Source organism: Anser brachyrhynchus (genome assembly GCF_964034855.1).
Source record: "Anser brachyrhynchus genome assembly, chromosome: 21".
NCBI lineage: Eukaryota > Metazoa > Chordata > Aves > Anseriformes > Anatidae > Anser > Anser brachyrhynchus.
Genome location: NC_137714.1, coordinates 7,306,707 through 7,325,158, shown reverse-complemented (window position 1 = coordinate 7,325,158; position 18,452 = coordinate 7,306,707). Strand labels below are relative to the sequence as shown.

Genomic DNA, 18,452 nt, shown 5'->3' with positions numbered 1-18,452 from the left:
CTCTGAGACATGAGAAGCTCTGTCAATTGTTTCTGTACTCAGGAGAAATTCAAACTGCCTGGGTTAGGAATCCAATTTTCGTGTCTTCATCCAATGCCAAGCACATGCTCAACAGGAAATCGATACAGTGTTCTGACCACTTAGTAGATTACGAGGCAGTCTAATATATAAAAAGTGTGGGAAGTTATGCAAGATATGTAGGATTCTTCAAGAATTTCAAAGTGAATTTAGTTCCCTTCACTTGACTGTTTCTAAAGCTAGGTACGTATTTAGGAATTACAAAGAGGAAACTCATTCCATAACTTCTAAGTTTTTAATACGCAATTGTATTTAGGGAAAAAGAAAAACATACTCATCATCTGGGGTTAGCTGCACAGGTTCGCTGGTAAACTGTGTATCGAAGTTGTCCAAGCCATAATCATCTGTGATCTGAGGCTGAAATGGAGGGGTTGCTTGCTTCTTTTCCAGCTAAGAGAAAATATAATGGGGGAGGGAAAGAAAATTTTAAACGCTGAGCATTTAATAAATCTAAAAACAGACACATACATTGGCAGTAGAGTGCATGCACAGATAAGCCACTGTGGTTATTTTTAATATTCGGAGAAGATACAAACAAACCAGTAAAACTTAGAGTAGTAGATTTTGACACTAAACGTTATATGCTCATCTGTTTACCCTAGTGCTATATTTTAAATACAAAAAACTCGAAAAATGAGTAAGAAATTAATAAAATCAAGACTATAGGAAAACTGTTTCCCAAGTCTTTCACCATATAAATTAAGAGAAAACATTGTTGCTATATAATGTTAGCTTCGCACTTAAAATCGAGAACATATTCCAGAAGCTTTCCAGTCAAGCCAAGATGCCTTCCCAGAATATAATTCATTTTTCCCTTTTGTAAGCTCCTCTAAAGCTGCCTCTTGGAAAGGCAGCCTCTTGGGTTACAGGTTGCATTTAAATCAACCTGTCAAATCAGTATAACCAGGCCTAATGTTAGATGCAGCACAGAACAAAACCAGTAAGCAGTACTTACTAACATCTTATCAATGGCTAGCCACATGGCTAAGCAGTCATTAAAAGAAATACAACAAGAACTTTTATATAAAACCATTGTGTGAACTGAGCTGCATTGGATATACACAACCAGAGCAGGTAATGCTTCAAACTCTTGAGTCTAACTGAACACTCAGAGCATTTCAAGGAGGTCATATCATTAAAAGTCATATGATTTTAGTTGAATCTGTCCTAAAAACATCCGCATGTTTTAGAGAAGGATAACTGACCAATTACTAATGTCTGTAGTTGTCAATACAGAAGTCATGCCTTATACTAAAAGAAAAAAAAACAACTCAGGGACGCACTGAGTGAAGATGCTAGCATATATTGCCTCACAAAATGAATTTCTCACTTCATCAATCATAGTTTCAATTTGTTATAATTATTTATAGATGCTAGTAAATTCTATCTGTTTTGTAAAAAGAATACAATTCTTGCAGCAACACCTAGGAGCTGTTACTGAGCATTAACAAATGATTTATTTTGCCTCTAAATTGCCAATTTACAAGATATTTATAACTGTAACTGTTAAAACTATCAGACAACCATATTTTAACAGTTTTTATTTATGACCATCTAAGATAGCAATTCTGCAAAATGTTTAATTAGCATGCTGCATTTGTACAAAGCTCCTTTAATTTGAAGGGGTTTTATGTCCACCAGTCTCAGAACATGCATCTAGAAATGGACTGAGGTCATTACCTTGCCTGGGGAAGAAAGCAATAAGAAAGATTCTGAGATAAAAATGCCAAAGAAATTGTGAGAATCCTGTTTTTCAGCGTTGATGCATGTATCTTAACACCCTTTCTGAATAATGCCTGCAACAAGTCTGTCAGCATTACTGTTTTCAGAGTGGAGCTTTATAGCTACATTCTTTATGCTTTCAGAGTTGTTTGAAGTGGTCCTACAAAACACTTCAGGTTTCCCATGTACAACACAGTTAACATCGGGTTTCCCATTTAATGTCACTGAATGAAATTTTCATTCTAAGAACAAGGGAAAACAGCAGGTAAGTAAATCCAGGCTTCTGGTACTAACAGTTCTGTTTGCTATCAAAAGGCTACCAGACTTGATCATTATTCTGATCTGCTAGGGCCTACGTGGTATATAGAGTTTGGGTTAGCCTTGCTGGCCACTGGAGGTCACCGTTCCTCTAGAGAAATATCAGATAGAAAATCAACATTCATAACTGCCTTTGGAAGAGACCTAATGACACTAATGGAAAAATCGAAAAACCACAATTTGTTCTCATGCAACACATCCTCAGTGACAACAGTATTAAATGACAAAGTAACAAGACTGTCTTAATATATGGGTTTGTATGGAGATTGAAATTTAAGTTTGGTTTTCATGTTTTCATGTATGTTTCACTAAACATACATTTAAAATTAAAGTACATCAGGCTATTCAGCCAACTAGGAGGTGCCTTTTGCTGGAAAAGCAGCAGGTAGTCTTCCCTCCTGTTTCACCATTTTTTGAAATACTAAATGCTAGGCAATATTTAGTAACAGTTGCAACTCTTAATTTTTTGCAACAGCTTTTGGTGTCTGCTCATGCAAAAGCAATGCCCAACTTTCTGATGATATTAGTTACAGTGAATTTGCCAGAAAAATGAGATGGATTTTAAAGAAAGTGTAGGTCTGCAGTTTGCACTGTCTGCATGTGCCTGCACTGATTAAAGCTGAACTGCAGCTACATGCTGAACATTCCTTTTTCTTCTGAGATTTAAAGAATTCAACACTCTCGAGTGTTCCATTCACTGTCTGGACTACAGCCAGTAATTTCCAGCCTTTTTCTACACTTGAGCCAAATATGGTAAAGTAAAGCAAAAACCTTCTTAAGTAAATGAGGAATTTCAACACAGACTTGGGTTAAAACTTACTGTTTGGACATCTGTGTCACTCAGTTACACTATTTGCTTCGGTATATCACAAGTACTGACTTTCCGCTGTGAGAAATGTAGTATTCTCACGTTGACATTATCATCTTCTTTGGCCCCAGTAAGACAACACCACAACTCCACAAATGACATACAATAGTCCGTTCAGAGTACAGGAAATTCAGTAATGGATTTACAAGTCATGATGGTTGTGTGCTATCAGTGAGAATTAATAAGTTATGCAGCTAGATCAGTTGCTAGACTCTGAGATGAGAAAGGAAACGTAGATACTATTTCCAAACAAGAAAATACTTAAGTAAAATACAAGTCAGGCAATGAACACCAATATAGTTAGTGCTCTACATTTAAAAATAGAGGTCCATAAATAATTCAGCCATTTAAGCTTTCTTCTCTAGCTTAGTACAGTGTACTCATGACTGAAAAACTCCCACACGGATATTTAATGCTGCAGTACAAGGAGTTAGCACAATATATTTACTTTTCTTCCTGAGGAACAGCATTTGTGTGCAATTAGTAGGCTAATCTAACCAACGTAATATTCCTGATACCTCATAAATGAAAATGAGAATAGTAATTAGGACCTTAAGACTTGCATCTTCTGCAACTCTGCAGAACAGTAGACTAGAAGTCTAAGACTAACAGGCAAAACTTGTGATTTAAAAACGTAAGTGTACAAGTATAGGAATGCTATGGACTATACTGAGCAGGAAGGAAAACGTATGCCTGATGAAGTGCAACACCTTTGCAAAGAGCAAATAATGAATTAACCTGGAAGTCTTACTAACAGAGCAGGGGAGACTACGTTTGTCCTGTAGTCAAATTTGTAGTAGCACAGATTTGAAACACTAATTCTAAAATTTACATTCAGTTAAAAAAAAACAAAAAATCCAACAAAGCTATAATTACCATAATTCAACTTAAGAAAGAACAGATACGCATAATGTAAGTGATGAGTAGATACCACTGACCAAAATGGGTCCTTATATTACCAGTATGTTAGGAAGCATGGTTTTCAGCCAGAACATCCCATCATGCTTGTCACCAAATAAACAGCAAAAATGTGATCAATCAAAAATTCTCACTCTTGTGTTTAAGACGAAAGCATAGTGAGTACAAATGAGGATAGGAGAAAATTGTGAAACTATACTGGGCCATGAATCTCAATACATTAGCATCCCATCAGGTATCAGGTCTTAGAAAGCATCATGAAACTAGTTTAAGACAGACAAAATCTGTTCCCTCCAAACAAGAATAGCAACATGAAAGAAAGAGCAAACTGATTTTCTAAAAATTGCTGTAGGGCACTAATACCGTCATTATGAGTCAGACGTAGGTACGTGTTAACATTTCAACAGCAAGGCGCTCAACTAGATGTTAAACATCAGATTGTTTATTTGTTACACTTAGTAACCATGGCTTAGTAGTACTTTTTCCATTATGTAATGGATAAACACTATAAAAAAGGCACTAGGATAAGAACAGACTTTATGAACTGAAACAATCAGAAAGGTTGTTTTGGTGTTTCTCTGACTGCCATCAAGCCATCCTATACGCAGAGTGAGTAATCTAAAATGTTCTTAGCCGCGTCACATACATCTACATGACCAACACCTAAAGCAGCATTTACGGTGTATGGATTCACTTCACTATTCCTTATTTTCTTCCATGTAACTCAAGTTCCACTCAATTTCTTAAATCAATTTTAAACTAATTTCCTTTTGCTTCACCTTGGAAAGATACGAATAACTTTTTAAGTCAAGTCTTCTCTACTCACCACCTGCTTTTCAGAAGAAAATTCTCATTTAAAATGTTTTCCAAATATTTAGTTTTATCCTCAATACATTTCCCAACATTAGAAATTTGGCTTTGGTTTCTTCTGACATTTTAGATGATCAGCCTGAGCAGCATTGTCCTACTGATCTCGCAAAACAGTACAGACAACCACCCCATTTTTCTCTTTTTTTTTTTTTAAATACATATTTAATACCAAGGCTTTCAGCCAAAAAAATCAAAAAATTAGGTTAAAAAAATCACAATTCAAGTTAAATTAGCGTGTTGACCAAATAGCAGTCTTCTATATTAAAAAAAATAAACCCTACAAAACAACAGAAACCCTGCAGCACACAATGTTTATGCCTTACCACAAGCTATAGCAAGTTGCATTACGCACCACTAGAAATAAAAATCACGAGAAGTCTGATAGAATTAAAGACACCCTCATAAACATGGTAGAAATAGCTTTGTAAACAGCAGGTATTTTAAAACACTGGCTCCTAATTTAGTGAATGTCTTCTCTGAAGAGTGTTAACAATGAATGTCTGAACAACAGGCCTCAAAGTAAAAATGTAATCATGCAGCTCTCTCCTCTGAACCTCTTTCATGTTATTACAGGCATTGTTGCTTGCCTGTTTCTACATTTCCTGCAGACTCCCAAGGACTATGCAAACACCATATGCGTATATTTTCATTCTTCAGCTAGGTATTAACGTAATGCTGGTAAGGAAGTATTCCTGGCTTGTTTTGCTTCGTTAACTTTTGTTGACATTTCAGCAATGTCATTTCCCTGATGATTTCCTATGAAAACAGAAGTAGGCACAATTACAAAGAAACAGAAGTTTTTAAAAATCTAATTTTAATACATTTTTATGCCTCTAAAAGCACTGAAATGCACATTGTCTACTCCACCACGAGCTTTAGACTTCTCTAACAACTATACCAAAGAAAACCTGAAATTATCAGATAATTATCTTAAATAGCCACAATGCTTTCAAACCACATTTAAAAAAGGATTTTTTTTTTTAAATGTACTACAAATAGGCTACAAATGCTTCCTTTATGTGAAGCACCTCCTCTCCCATGGCTGCGTACAAACTGGTTCCATGGCTCAGTTAAATACTATCCTTCCCTCCCTTCAAGGCAGTGGTTCCACCAATACCTCAATGTTTTTTGAAGTGTTCTCTAAAATTCATCATGTATTTTAAAAATGATACGCAGAAGTTGTAACCATTCTTAAAGTTTGGAAAGAAGCTAAATCTCTGGTTGGGAAAAAAAGCCAGTTTGCATTACCTTCTGTCACCTGAAGAAAGGAAAATAGCTTTTACATTTACCAAACTGAAATACTTCTTGATTAGTGCTTCTAATGGGGTTGCTACATGTACAACAAGAAACCACAGAAAGTGTTCCTTTTGAATATGTATAAACAGAAGTAAATATTTTTACCAGATCCCAGTCTATGCTGCGGAAAAATGTATGAGACTTGATATCAGAAAATCCTGTTTGTGGCTGACAACCAAGCCTTTCTTTGGGATCCTGCAAAAAAACAAAAGCTGAGTCAGTTACAGCCCATTTCTGTCAAAAAGCTTATCTACACAACTCAAGCATGTCCTGATAGTAAACAAAATGATACAAAAAGATGCACCTATTATGGCTACCAAGTCATTTCATTCTTTTTTCTTATTCTTTGATGAAGTTTGTATGAAACTTCATTTTTAACATAGTATTTTACAACTCAAAATAACTAGATTTAAGAATTCAAAATTAATATCCTCTCCTTTAAAACTATAACGCTTCTATGGATTTCAATCAACTTAATTAAATGAGTAATAAGCATTTCAGAGAAGAGTTTATAAACATCTAGAACTGTTTTTAGCTAGGCGTGGGCTTTCAAAAAGTCTATAATGTGGAATTTTTCAGTAATTTAGCAACGAAGAAGTGGTATGTTGTTTTTTTAAACATACAGGATGCCAAGGTTTTATAGATTTTCTTAATAGTAAGCAGATTAACTTCTTAACCGTATTCCTTTCAACAGGAAGCTCTGACTTCCAGATATTAGATGCTAAAAATAAGAGAATGTTATTTACCTTGTTTAAAAATCCTTTTAACACATGGGAGGCCTTGACAGAAAGAAACCTTGGAATCCGGATTGGCTTCTCAAGAATAACTGTTACAGGTTTAAAAAAGCAATATTGTTTTTTCTGTTTTATGATATTGACCATGATTTTAATACAAACATACTGTTTAAAAATGTTACCATTTGGAAAAAGGGAAGATATTGTAATTATTTAAAATAATGCAAACAAAAGGAGCTACAGTAATACAAGGACTATTGCACCAAAACTTCAAGATTTCCCTAAAAGAAATGTTGCTTCATTATCTTTTTCTGTTCTTTGTAGTACTAACAGAGAATAGAACGTCTTTGGGGTCATTAGCATATGACAAAGTGTGCTTTTAAACAATACTTCAGTTGATATTAATCTCACCAAGAAGACTGTAGTAAAGTGTTATGTAATTGCAACAGTAACTAGCTTAAAGAATAGTTCTGCATTTTAGGGAATAGGCAACTTGACAATTGTCAAGCTTAAAAAGTTTCTGTTGTAATAAACGTTGCAAGCATTAGTACTTTTGTTTAGAAAGCTCATATCACTACTCCTGAAGGGTACAACTGATTAACAAACAGTTATACTAATTCCTTAAGTAGTAAAAGAAAAGTTATACGGATCAAAACTACAGCTCGGTAAGGTTCTTTCTCAAGAGATCCTCCTATCCTCTCACATAACATTGATTTTAAAATTCATTCTTGGCCTGTAGAGTGCCTTTGAACAAAGATGCCATTCTGTGCAACTTCTGATGGTTATTTCCACACTGTGGGCATGCTTTGTCTGCATCAGGCTTCCTAATTCCAGGCCATTTTATCTCAGTTCAACAAAATTCCCAGAATTAAAAACTTAAAATACTGGGGCCCTTTATATATAGTAGGTCCGTGGGGAGCCACGAGATAAGAGAAAAGGAAAACAAGACAGTTCTAAGTGTTTTACTGCAATGCTAACTTCCACTGTTCCTCCCCCAAGAGAATTCATGGGGAAGGAAAAAAAGACTGTACCTTGGAAGAGGTAATCTTCAGTGTTCATGTCTGGATTGTCAGTAATGATATCAAATGGAGACCTTCCTGCCATCATTTCAAACATCAACACGCCAAGAGCCCACCAATCCACGCTGAACCCTGTAAATATTTAAAGAGAAGATTTTCAGCCAGGACTCCTTGAATTCCATTGTTCTCTCATAATATGAAAATTAATGGCCTGTTTCTGCAGAGTACTGAAATTCTCTAATGTCACTGAAGCCACAGATATAATGAACAGCATCACTTGACAGTTCTCAAATTCGGCAGCGGAGGCAACTTGTACAGGATTTTTGTAGGTGTCTGCCAGAGAGCAGTCATCCACTGTGCTTAAGCTGGAATTTTTTTTATTTTTTTTTTAGAGGAGGTTGAACATTCTAGAATCTTATAACAGTACACAGCTCAACCTACTGATTAGATCAGTTCACAACTAACACTGGTTAAAAGACTAGTTTTCATTCTGCATAAGCAATGAATTTTGGCACAGCATTCTAGCTTCGCCTGAGGGACAAGTGCAGCTGGGATGTAAACTACATCAAGGAGTGGGCTTGGTTTTGATACAGTATCATTGAATTGTTCTTTTCCAGGGAAGGTAGGATTTAAAAGAAGCTGAAATGAATGACTACAAGAGAAAAATTACTTTTTCATTTCAAAAAAATTAAGACTCTGCCACATGCATATTTTCTCAAAATATACAAACAATACTATTTGAATCAACCTACAACCGAAACTTGGATTTCTGCTTGATTATAACTCTAATGTCAAATTGTTCAGTCCTAGCTTACCATATTCTTCTCCCCTTAGGATCTCTGGTGCAATATAATTTGGTGTTCCACAGAAAGTGCTTGTAGTGTCACCAGGGCCCAATCCTTCCTACATACACAAAACAGTTAAAAAAATAAATTAAAAGTTGACCTCTGTTTGTCACATAGGAAACAAAATAGTAGAAATTTAACTCAGCCAACAAGGTCAACTTCATTTGTCCTCAAAAATGACCCACATAAAAAATAAAAAGGAAAAAATTACAAACGTGGTCCTATTCATCGGTCATTTTTCAGAGTAAAGTTGCTACTCCACAACTAAATTCAGGCCTCAGTAACACTGGTGATAAGCAAAAGGTAATTTCTGCCAGAATATTGCTCAGTGCTGCATTGGACTTAGAAGCTTGAACATAGATATACTGAGTGACAAAGAGACAAGAGAAAGGTAAGAAAAATCCTACCTTGCACATGCCATAATCTGTTAATTTGATATGACCCTCCGCATCCAGAAGAACATTGTCTAGTTTTAAGTCTCTGTAGATTATGCCTCTTTCGTGTAGAAAGTTTAGAGCAATACAAATTTCAGCAGCATAAAACCTGAAGTTGAAAAGGAGAAAATCACATTAACAGAGATTGTACAACAGCAGGTGCAAAGAAAAAGATCTGCTCTTAAAACAAGAGCTTATCAGCCAGCTTTTCTCTATGAACAGGATACTGAAAAGCAGCTACATTTATTTACAAGGACATTGAACTCATATTGTAAAATTATTCCTTAAAATAAGGCAAATTATTTTAATTCTACTAATGAAGAAAATATTCTTTATCTCTCATATCTTTCAGAAAAATCTCAAACTAACAACATACAAGAACCCTATTTTCAGCTTAAGACAGGACTTTACACAGTGCATGATAGCAAACCAGGTTTTTCTTCCTTCTATCACCAAATATATTAATTCATCATAAGATCAAAAGAATTAAAATAGCTACGTCATCTATCAACCTATCAAAGAAGTGTTAACTAGATATGAAGCAGTAAACAAAAATAAATAGGAATAACTTGCTAATTATGAAATGCTTTCTTGCTTTAAAAAGTATATATCCTTTTTTAAAAAAGTTAACATTTCTCCCCATGGCACAACATTCTAATCTTTAAAAACAACCTTTCATTCTTCCTTTGCTATTCATCTTCTTTTATAGAATAAAGCTTTGAAAGCATTTCATACATAACGTTAAACAACACAGGAAAACCACTACAGCTGTATTAATAAAATACCTTGCATGTTCTTCAGGAAGCTTTCTTTGCCGTTGCATATGAAACATAAGATCTCCCCCATTTACATACTCTATGACAAGAAATAATCTGAAAGTATATAATACAATTAATGGCTTCCAGTGAAATTCTCAATAGGAAAAAATTATTTGTACTCTTCCAATTTAAGCCATTTTCAACTTCCACTCTTGAATTAATCATTCATATTTCTCAAACTATTTAAGAAGGGAAAAAATATTTATTTAATCCATGTTATGTAGGATCATGTCCTTCGCTTAAATGCAAATAAAAATGGTGAATTCAGACTAAATGGAAAGAGGCAGCTGCATTCAACAGTTTGGTGTTAACAGACATAAACAAATTTTTCTCCTACTACAACTTGTTTTCTTCGGACCAACTAACACAATCTGATGTTGATGAACTTATGCACTTGAAAACAGTTTCTTGCTTCTCTGTTTCTTTAGTGTAAGATTTGTAACACTACAGCTATAACCAAACCAAATTCAAGACATCGCAAACTGATTCTGCTGCCTTCTGTAGATTCAGGTATTATAAAACTCACACAGCGGCTGTCTTACCCAGCTATCATCCTTCTATTCCTGAAGCCACAGGGCCTGTGCTCAGAAAAACAGCACGCAGTTCCTCCTCTCATCCTTCTCCTTTCCAATTCAGAGCTGGAAGTCCCTGCTTTTTGTCCCACACCAACTTACTGCCTTAGAACTGGCATTGCTGGAGCAGGGAAGCCCTGGCAACACCAATGCTTCCTTCCAGAGATTTCTGTGTGATGGCAGTGGTTTTGTTTGTAACAACTGCTTTTCATATATCAGTGATCAAGGTTTTTAAAACAAAATTTCAGATCTTTCTTACCGACTTGTTGTTTGAAAGCATGAATGTAAACCAACTAGGAATGGGTTACTGGATGCCTGTTCAAACACATGTTTCTCTGTCTGTACCCAATCAATGTCCTGAAATAGAATAATTGAACAATCAGAACTTCTGCTGGATAACCACTGTGGGTATTCCCAGAAATTGTGAATATCTGTTTTCCCTTATGTAGTGTCATTGTTACGATGTTCTTAAGAAAGATAAAAACCCCTCGATCTGTAAGAAGATAGAAAACATTTTAATTCCATTATATATTCAGAAGTTTCTTAACCATTTAGAAAGGGCTCTGCACAAAATTCACTAAATTCCTGTCAAGAATAGTTTCACAATAGTGCGACATTGTATGAAGGGAAACAGAGTTCAACCACAGAACAACCAGCCTGGCTGAGCAACTAAAGTCTCAAAGGGAATCAGGAAGTGTCTCCATCAAAAACAGATCTAATAGGTTTTGTGCTGAGACACTCCTGAAGGTAAAGCACCTTACAACGGTAAACACGAGTGCCAATATGAACCTCAAATTCAACTTTGAATAAAATAATGTGTCCACTTTGGTTTTAATGAATGAGCATCTCCTTAAGAGACTTCAAAGGAAACTCAGTTTCATACATACGTATAACACACTAATATGGGCTGGTTATCCCATCCGGTTATCCCATCCCCTGCATATGCCTACCATGGCACGTTCCAGGCCTATGGCACTGCAGGTGGTTTGCTGGGATTTGTTCATGCCCATTCTATTCCACCCCCGACTGCTTTTGTTCTTTTTCTAACTTGCACACTTCAGTGTTTTTTTGTTTTTAAATCAACAGAATTTTGATGATAATCACGATGTGCAGCACTGATTTGCGTAGAAGACTTTTTAAAACAAGTCAGTTAAACCTTAGTGACCTTAAATGGTAGCAATCAACTTTTTTTAAACCTACGGGAAAAAAAACACTCCGGAGTACTGTGCACATACGCACTGTAACTGCAGGAACAGTTTCAGCTCCTAGTCTGAAATACAAATACTTTGCATATAAATTATATAAATTTGTCTGCCTTTGAAAACATTTTTTTCGTTCTAAATTAAGTGCCCGAATTCTACCCCATTCATCTCTCGCAGATTAGCACACAAGTTGGTACATTCGTCATGTGCATTCTACTAAAATAAGGACTTTTATTAAAATAGTGGACATTTCTCTCAAATTTCATCTTGATGTTAGAGTTTATGCAGTTGATGACGCATTCAGAAGCTAGTAGAACTTCTATTACACAAATGCCATCTAAAACTTCAGCTTCTTATTTGAGTATTTTTTGTTAAACAGTATTAAGCTTTAAAAATATGTAATGTAACACAATTAACAGCCTTTTACCTCATCATCATGGACCAATTCTTTTTTCACTACTTTCATAGCGTAAATTTGATCATTCTTTTTTAATCGAACTAAAAGAACTTTGGCATAGCTTCCACGTCCAATAACTCTGATTAAATCAAAGTCCTGTAGTCCAAGCCCCTGAGAAATCTTAATTCCATCCATCCCATCAATGACTGGTTTGATATCCTGTACAAAAAAGGAAACAAATTTACGCTAGAAACAGATGCTTTCATAACAAGTAGCTATTACAGCAGAGGTCTTTAATCACTGGACAGAACAAGCTAACTTCACATGCTGTTGTCACTGCCACACAGATTTGAATGGTCGATTATAACCCACTTATTTAGAATTTTTTTTTTGGTATTGGCTTTGCTCTTGTTAGTAGCTACTGTGTTTTTCAAGGTTCTAGTTTGTTCAATGAATTGTTCAAATATTCCCTACTGGAAAACAGAATGCAATGCCTTTACAAATGGGGTCTTATTCATTCTTGACCTGTAAGCAGGTAGAATTACACTTTCAACTGAGCAAAGAGCATCTTCCATATTCTGACACAAATACTGTAGTACAAATTAATGAAAGCTAACTAAAAAGAATATATAAAACAGTAATTTGCTAAAGAATATACTTATCTTGATTTCAGTTTAGAAAACCGCTTAAGATTTACTACAATAATTTGAAGATTTTTAATAGGTGCCTATGAACATATAGAAATACCAATTTCTCAAAAGTGAGGATTTGCGGAAAATATTCATCGATGAAGAATGTTGTTTTAAAATTCCTTATTGATTTTAAATGACAAATTTAATTCCAACAAATAGCTGAGATAACATGAACATGAGACTTGAAAAGCAAGAAGTTCAATTAGACAAATACGCTATGCATTTGCACTTTCCTTATTTTACCAGGATATACAATGCTTTGACATACTTCTATGGCCTATTTTTATCTGACCTCAAACTACAGTACTTGTAGACAGATCAGCGTTCTGCTGAACTAAGGAAAGTATTTATATAAAGAATCTTGATCTAGGATTGACTGCTATTAGAAGAGATTGGTCTGAGCCTGAAGATTCTAGTCAACAAAGCTACCAGAATACCACATCCTCTTTGCAGGACACCTTAAATTATTTTAGTAAAGCTCAAAAGCAATATGTAAAGTCAGAGGAGCATAATTCAGGTCAGCTGAACAAACAACACCTATCAAAATTTAAACACAAACAGTATCTACCTGAGCAGAAGTCAGTAACTCCAGATAGCAATTAAAATTGTTTTAAATTTATATCTTTCCTTCCATGAATTTGAGACAAATCCTAAATGCACATGACTGAAAATAAGGCAGTCACTTACCCAAGAGCAGCAACTATTCAAGTGTAAATTAATAGTAGCGACAAGCATTGTAGTGGAGGTAGAGACAAGGTGCAGGCTTGTTGAAGAGCAGGATAACTAAGTGCTAGCATTCTGCAAAGTGCATTTATCTCAAATATGCCAGAAGCATTTTTAGAAGCAGCTTCTTGAAGCCCTTTAGAATTTAAGTGTGTTGGGATCAAACTGCTTTAAAGGAATAATGCTCTTTGTATGCAGAGGTTGTGTCAGAACCTCTACAAAAGCTGAAAAACAGAGCTCAAGTCTATGTTATTTTACTTGTATTTCCACAGGAGCTCTCTATAAATTATTAGTTAGAGACAGCTACATAGTTAAGGTACTATCAGATTGAACCAATTTTCATAATGTTAGCCTGCAGAGGTAGCCTTAGGGTGATAAGGGGTGTACATCCATTAGAGAGGGCAGACGATGAAATGTCAATGCCACCGTATGTTGGAAGAACCAATAAAGTCAAAAACCTGTTAAATCGATGTTGTTTCAGCATGAATGGAGAGAAAAAACATCTCTCACATCATGATTGAGACAAGAGCTGTTTACAGAAGAAATCTGAAAATCCAAAAATACTTCAGAGATCATTTTCAGAAAAAAAAACAGGCTTCTCATTTCAATGGTAGCAGAAAAAAACAGGACAAATAACTAATTACTTTATAAAAGGTGTGTGATTAAGAGTGTGTTAAAGTGAATTACAGAAGTAATTTTAAAAACATACCTCAGAGTCGTCTTTAATGCTGTCATGTTTCCTGTTTGAAGGAATGTAGGGAACTGCAAAATCAAACAAAAGTAGTGTGATTAAGGCCTTCATTAGAAATCATTACAAAACTGATAAATGGAAAGATGATTTAGTGGCTTGGGAATAGCAGTTTGCTAGTCCAAGGTAACCTTTAAAAAAAATCAGGTAAATTGGAAACTGGGCCTCCTATACCACCTTTTTTGGTCTATAGATCCACTCCATCAGACCACACTTGCTAATAAAGAGAGCCCAGCCTAGATGAGAGTTTAACTCCTCCAATACTGAACACAAAAAAGACAACTGCAAACTCAAGGTTAAAGATCTCATCCTCTGAACTAGTTAAGGATGTCACAGGAGGTAAAGTTACCAACTTGATGAATTTTAATAGTGCTCCGATGTTCACGGATTTCTGGACTATGCTACTGTCACAGTACAAGTAAGGAAGCGCATGAATTCCATCTTTTAAACATCCTTTTTACCAGGAAAATACTCACTTCCATCAGCTTCTTCTGAAGGGAGGTCAACTTCATCATTTTTATCATCTAACTGAGGTTCCTGGGAAGGCATGACCGAATCCTTGTAAAACATAAATCATACAGGAAAAATGTCAATTTACACAGTCCCTTTTAAGTCACCACGTCTTATCACATAACTGCAATACAACAAGAACCTTACATTTGTAGCTTCTGAAAGAAAGCTGGATTTTGTAGGAAGTATTCCTTTGTAACACGTTATAATAACCATCTACCAAAAAGCCTAGATGTTATTTCAACTGTCCTTTGTAACTACAGGAGATGCTTAGCTGTCTTCTGAAAGTGAGTTTAGTACATTTTATTGCAAAGCTCAAACTTCAATTCTATTAAAGAATGTTTCATGGGGAACTGAAACAAAGTAAACATACTTCAGTGATGTTACATACTCAATTTAGAGCACTGGCAATATTCCTTTCCTGTTTAAAAAAACAGGAATAGTTACTCATTTTGCAAAGGTATTGAATAACTTGGTAAATACAACAATATCAAGCAATTTTATAATATGTTTGGATCCTGGTCTCATCCCCAACTCATGATGAGTCATGTATGATTATTCCAGTAGGTATAGCAACACGCATAAATAAATTGCAAAGAATCTGGTAGTGTCAAGTCATATGTAGGCAAGTCATATGTAACAGCAGTGAAGAAAAAATTGGGTTTAGCTTCTAGTTAACAAAAAGATGACGCAAGAACCAGTGAAATACTGGTTAAAGTCTGTGACAAGTATATAGAAGAGCTAAAGTTTAGGGTCACAATTTAATATTAAAAATATGGGAAAGATACTGGAGTTGCTGCTATGACAGAGAGGAAGAAAACAGGATTGGAGAAACAAACGGAAAAACATCAGAGGTGCAAATACCACACAAGTGCCTTGGTGCTTAAAATTCAGCAATAGGCTAAAAGAAGCAACCACTAAGATTGTCAATAACAACTCTTTATCTATCTGTAAAATAAATTATCTCCACTGGAGAAGTCACACTCGAGCTTGCTCACAGTTAGTCATATCACAAGTTTTCTTCTCAGTTTGTCTGTACTGCTCACAAACTAAAGGCCTGTCCTCCACAGACATTCTGGAAACTGAAAATCAAATACTGCCAAGTGTTATAAAACTTCAACCATTCAGGATGCATATCTAGAATAAGCAAAACAGGACACAACCAAACACCTTAGTTTTAGACAGAAAGCAAACTTACCATATGCCTTTTGCAGGTCAGTGGAACAAGTATATGACAACGTTTATGGACCAACAATTTGCAGTTGATACACTTGTAGCCTTGCCTTCCGAGACCCCATATCCTTTCGCTGCACTGGCCACAATATGCTCTCTAAAAGCCAGAACACGTATCATCAATTTCAGTTATCAATTCCCTTCTGTAGGCTGGTAGTCAGCTGTCAGAAAGAACCCACCCTACAACAACCCATCCTACCCATCTCCTAGGAATATTGAATAATAGTTATTTCAGAATACCCAGGATTTCATGAATAACTGAAGGTTACACCTCATGCTTAGAATTGAGCTAAAATACACTTTTTTTAAACTGAATGTTAAGAAAACAAATGTCTCAAGCAGATGGAATACATCACAACCTAACATTTGCAAATCATCTTAGACAATAAGTCTATTCTGAACTTCAGATGCTGACAGAGGTTACCCAAACAAAATCGACAAGAATTTGCACAAGAGTACACAAAAAGCAGCCAAACTGACTTTCAAGAACACTAGCACAAAATATTATGAGCCTCCACAAATTAAAGTATAAAGACTGGTCTACATATGCACCTATACACTTCTGACAATGGTAGAACATCAGTAGAAACTCTGCAAAACAAATTAAAAATCTTATCTATCGAGTCTGATTTAAAGCCTCTGCACGTTGCATTATTTAATATCAGAAATATATGGCCTTTTTTCTTCGTGCAGGGAAATCACATCTGAATAAATTAAACCAAAATGAGGACAAAGGAAGAAGTAAGACATTCTGCTGCTGACTTTAACAAGGCACTTCTTGAAATCATTTCTCCGGTGTATGTGTGCTGTGGTCATTTTCTCTACGTTACCCAAACTGCCAAACAGATTCTTTTATGCCAAGAAGCCACCTAATCTCAGTTCTTTCTACACACGGTGCACAGATTGCCAAAAGAAGATGTGCTCGGTGTTCACTATCTGCAAATTTTCCCCAGTAGTTCTGACAGGCGAGGGAGGCTGCCTATCAGTCTACAAGCTGCACAAGCAGTCCTGCGCTCATCCCCCATGCCAGGCTTCGAGCTCTGCAACTGTCCCAAAGCCACAGAACAGTGAAAGTCTGTTCCTCTGAGCAAACTGCAGTTAGTGTGGTTATTCAGATCCTCAGACTAATGAATCATACAGTGTCCTGCCCAAAAGTGTTCAACAACTACGAATCCTTACTGGTAGTATTTAAAAAATTAATACAAGATTGGATTCTTTTGAAATGTTTTCTGTATTGCCTTTCTTATATTTTGATAGCTGTAGAAAACCAAACGTAGCTACATTCCAGTCAGCTATACAGCTAGTTCTTGACTGGGAATAATCCAAACTACACTGTCCAGGCCAAAACAAACATAAAAACCGTACTGTGTACAAGAGAGCAAGCCTTGGACATCTGTAGCCACTTCTTTCCATTTCAAAACTCCTGCTCCACCAGACTACCTTTAGTATTCTTATGTACGTCTGGCAGCAGTAACATGAAGGCTAAATAAAATGTTTAGGGCCTGGAAAAAGCATGCAAGAAATTCTCATTTACTTCAGTCAGATGCAGGAAAGCAAGAAAAAAATGGACAAAGGGGCAGCTCTCAAATTCCACAAGGAATACAGGTATCCCTCATGCCTCCCCAAAATGCATACAAACACAGAAGAGTTAACCCTTACATTATGCCCAACAGAGATATACTGAACAATATCAAGGCTTAGATTCTTGAACACGTTCATTCACCTGAATTAACCAAAGAGGTTTTAAAAAATTATTTTGAAAGAGGAACAAATTCATAATGTAATACTGCAGTCTTAAAAATTCAGTCAATGTGAAAATTTAGTGTCTAATTCAGTAATGCTTACCTATATGACTAATTTATTAATCTTTGCATTTTCGTGTCGCATCAGCTCATGTCAACTTTATTTCTAGCTTCAGCTGGATTTTGTTTGTACTACGGTTTTATATGATTCTATTTCTACAGAGACAGTTACAAAGTCTTGTTTAGGGCTGTTAGCAAATAAGCATGCTAATGAGGTTTCAAAATCTTCACTTGTTTATTCACCATCAGCCTAATTCCCATAAAAACTTATTTATATTAATAACACTGGATGCTTAATGTGGCAGATATGTATTCACAATGCTTCAAGGAAATGCTTTATGAGCATCTCCAAGTATGGAATGTTTCATACTATAAATTAAAAAAATAGTCGGTACCCCACATTACACAAATGCTTGTTGTAATTCAGATAAATAACTTTTATTTTCACATATCCAGCAATACTGAGATTGAAGGGGCTTTTCCTTCTTTTAAAATGCAGTTTTGGGGTGGGGAGCATTAAAAAAAATATTCCATCCAGGCAGTAGTAAAGATTTCATAAAAGAAATGTTACTGCTGAATCAAAAAGTTAACTCACCTCACTGTACTCAGTTTTGTACCGAATTCCCAAAAGTGTACATTACATTTGTATATGT

At 35.6% G+C, this 18,452-nt stretch overlaps 1 protein-coding gene across 6 annotated transcripts in view; it reads right to left on the bottom strand.

The window, feature by feature from the left end:
- The window catches only part of PRKCZ (protein kinase C zeta), a 48,071-nt gene that overhangs the window by 3,338 nt on the left and 26,281 nt on the right, over positions 1-18,452 (bottom strand). For all 6 annotated transcript variants that reach the window (XM_080564458.1, XM_080564456.1, XM_080564459.1 and 3 more), the window contains 12 exons: positions 15,963-16,094; positions 14,731-14,812; positions 14,216-14,268; positions 12,122-12,310; positions 10,752-10,849; positions 9,888-9,974; positions 9,076-9,211; positions 8,639-8,726; positions 7,836-7,955; positions 6,817-6,896; positions 6,176-6,265; positions 353-468 (listed from right to left, as the gene is read on the bottom strand). In XM_080564458.1, coding sequence (XP_080420584.1) covers positions 353-468; positions 6,176-6,265; positions 6,817-6,896; positions 7,836-7,955; positions 8,639-8,726; positions 9,076-9,211; positions 9,888-9,974; positions 10,752-10,849; positions 12,122-12,310; positions 14,216-14,268; positions 14,731-14,812; positions 15,963-16,094 — 1,271 coding nt within the window. The remainder of the gene's footprint in view (positions 1-352; positions 469-6,175; positions 6,266-6,816; positions 6,897-7,835; positions 7,956-8,638; positions 8,727-9,075; positions 9,212-9,887; positions 9,975-10,751; positions 10,850-12,121; positions 12,311-14,215; positions 14,269-14,730; positions 14,813-15,962; positions 16,095-18,452) is intronic.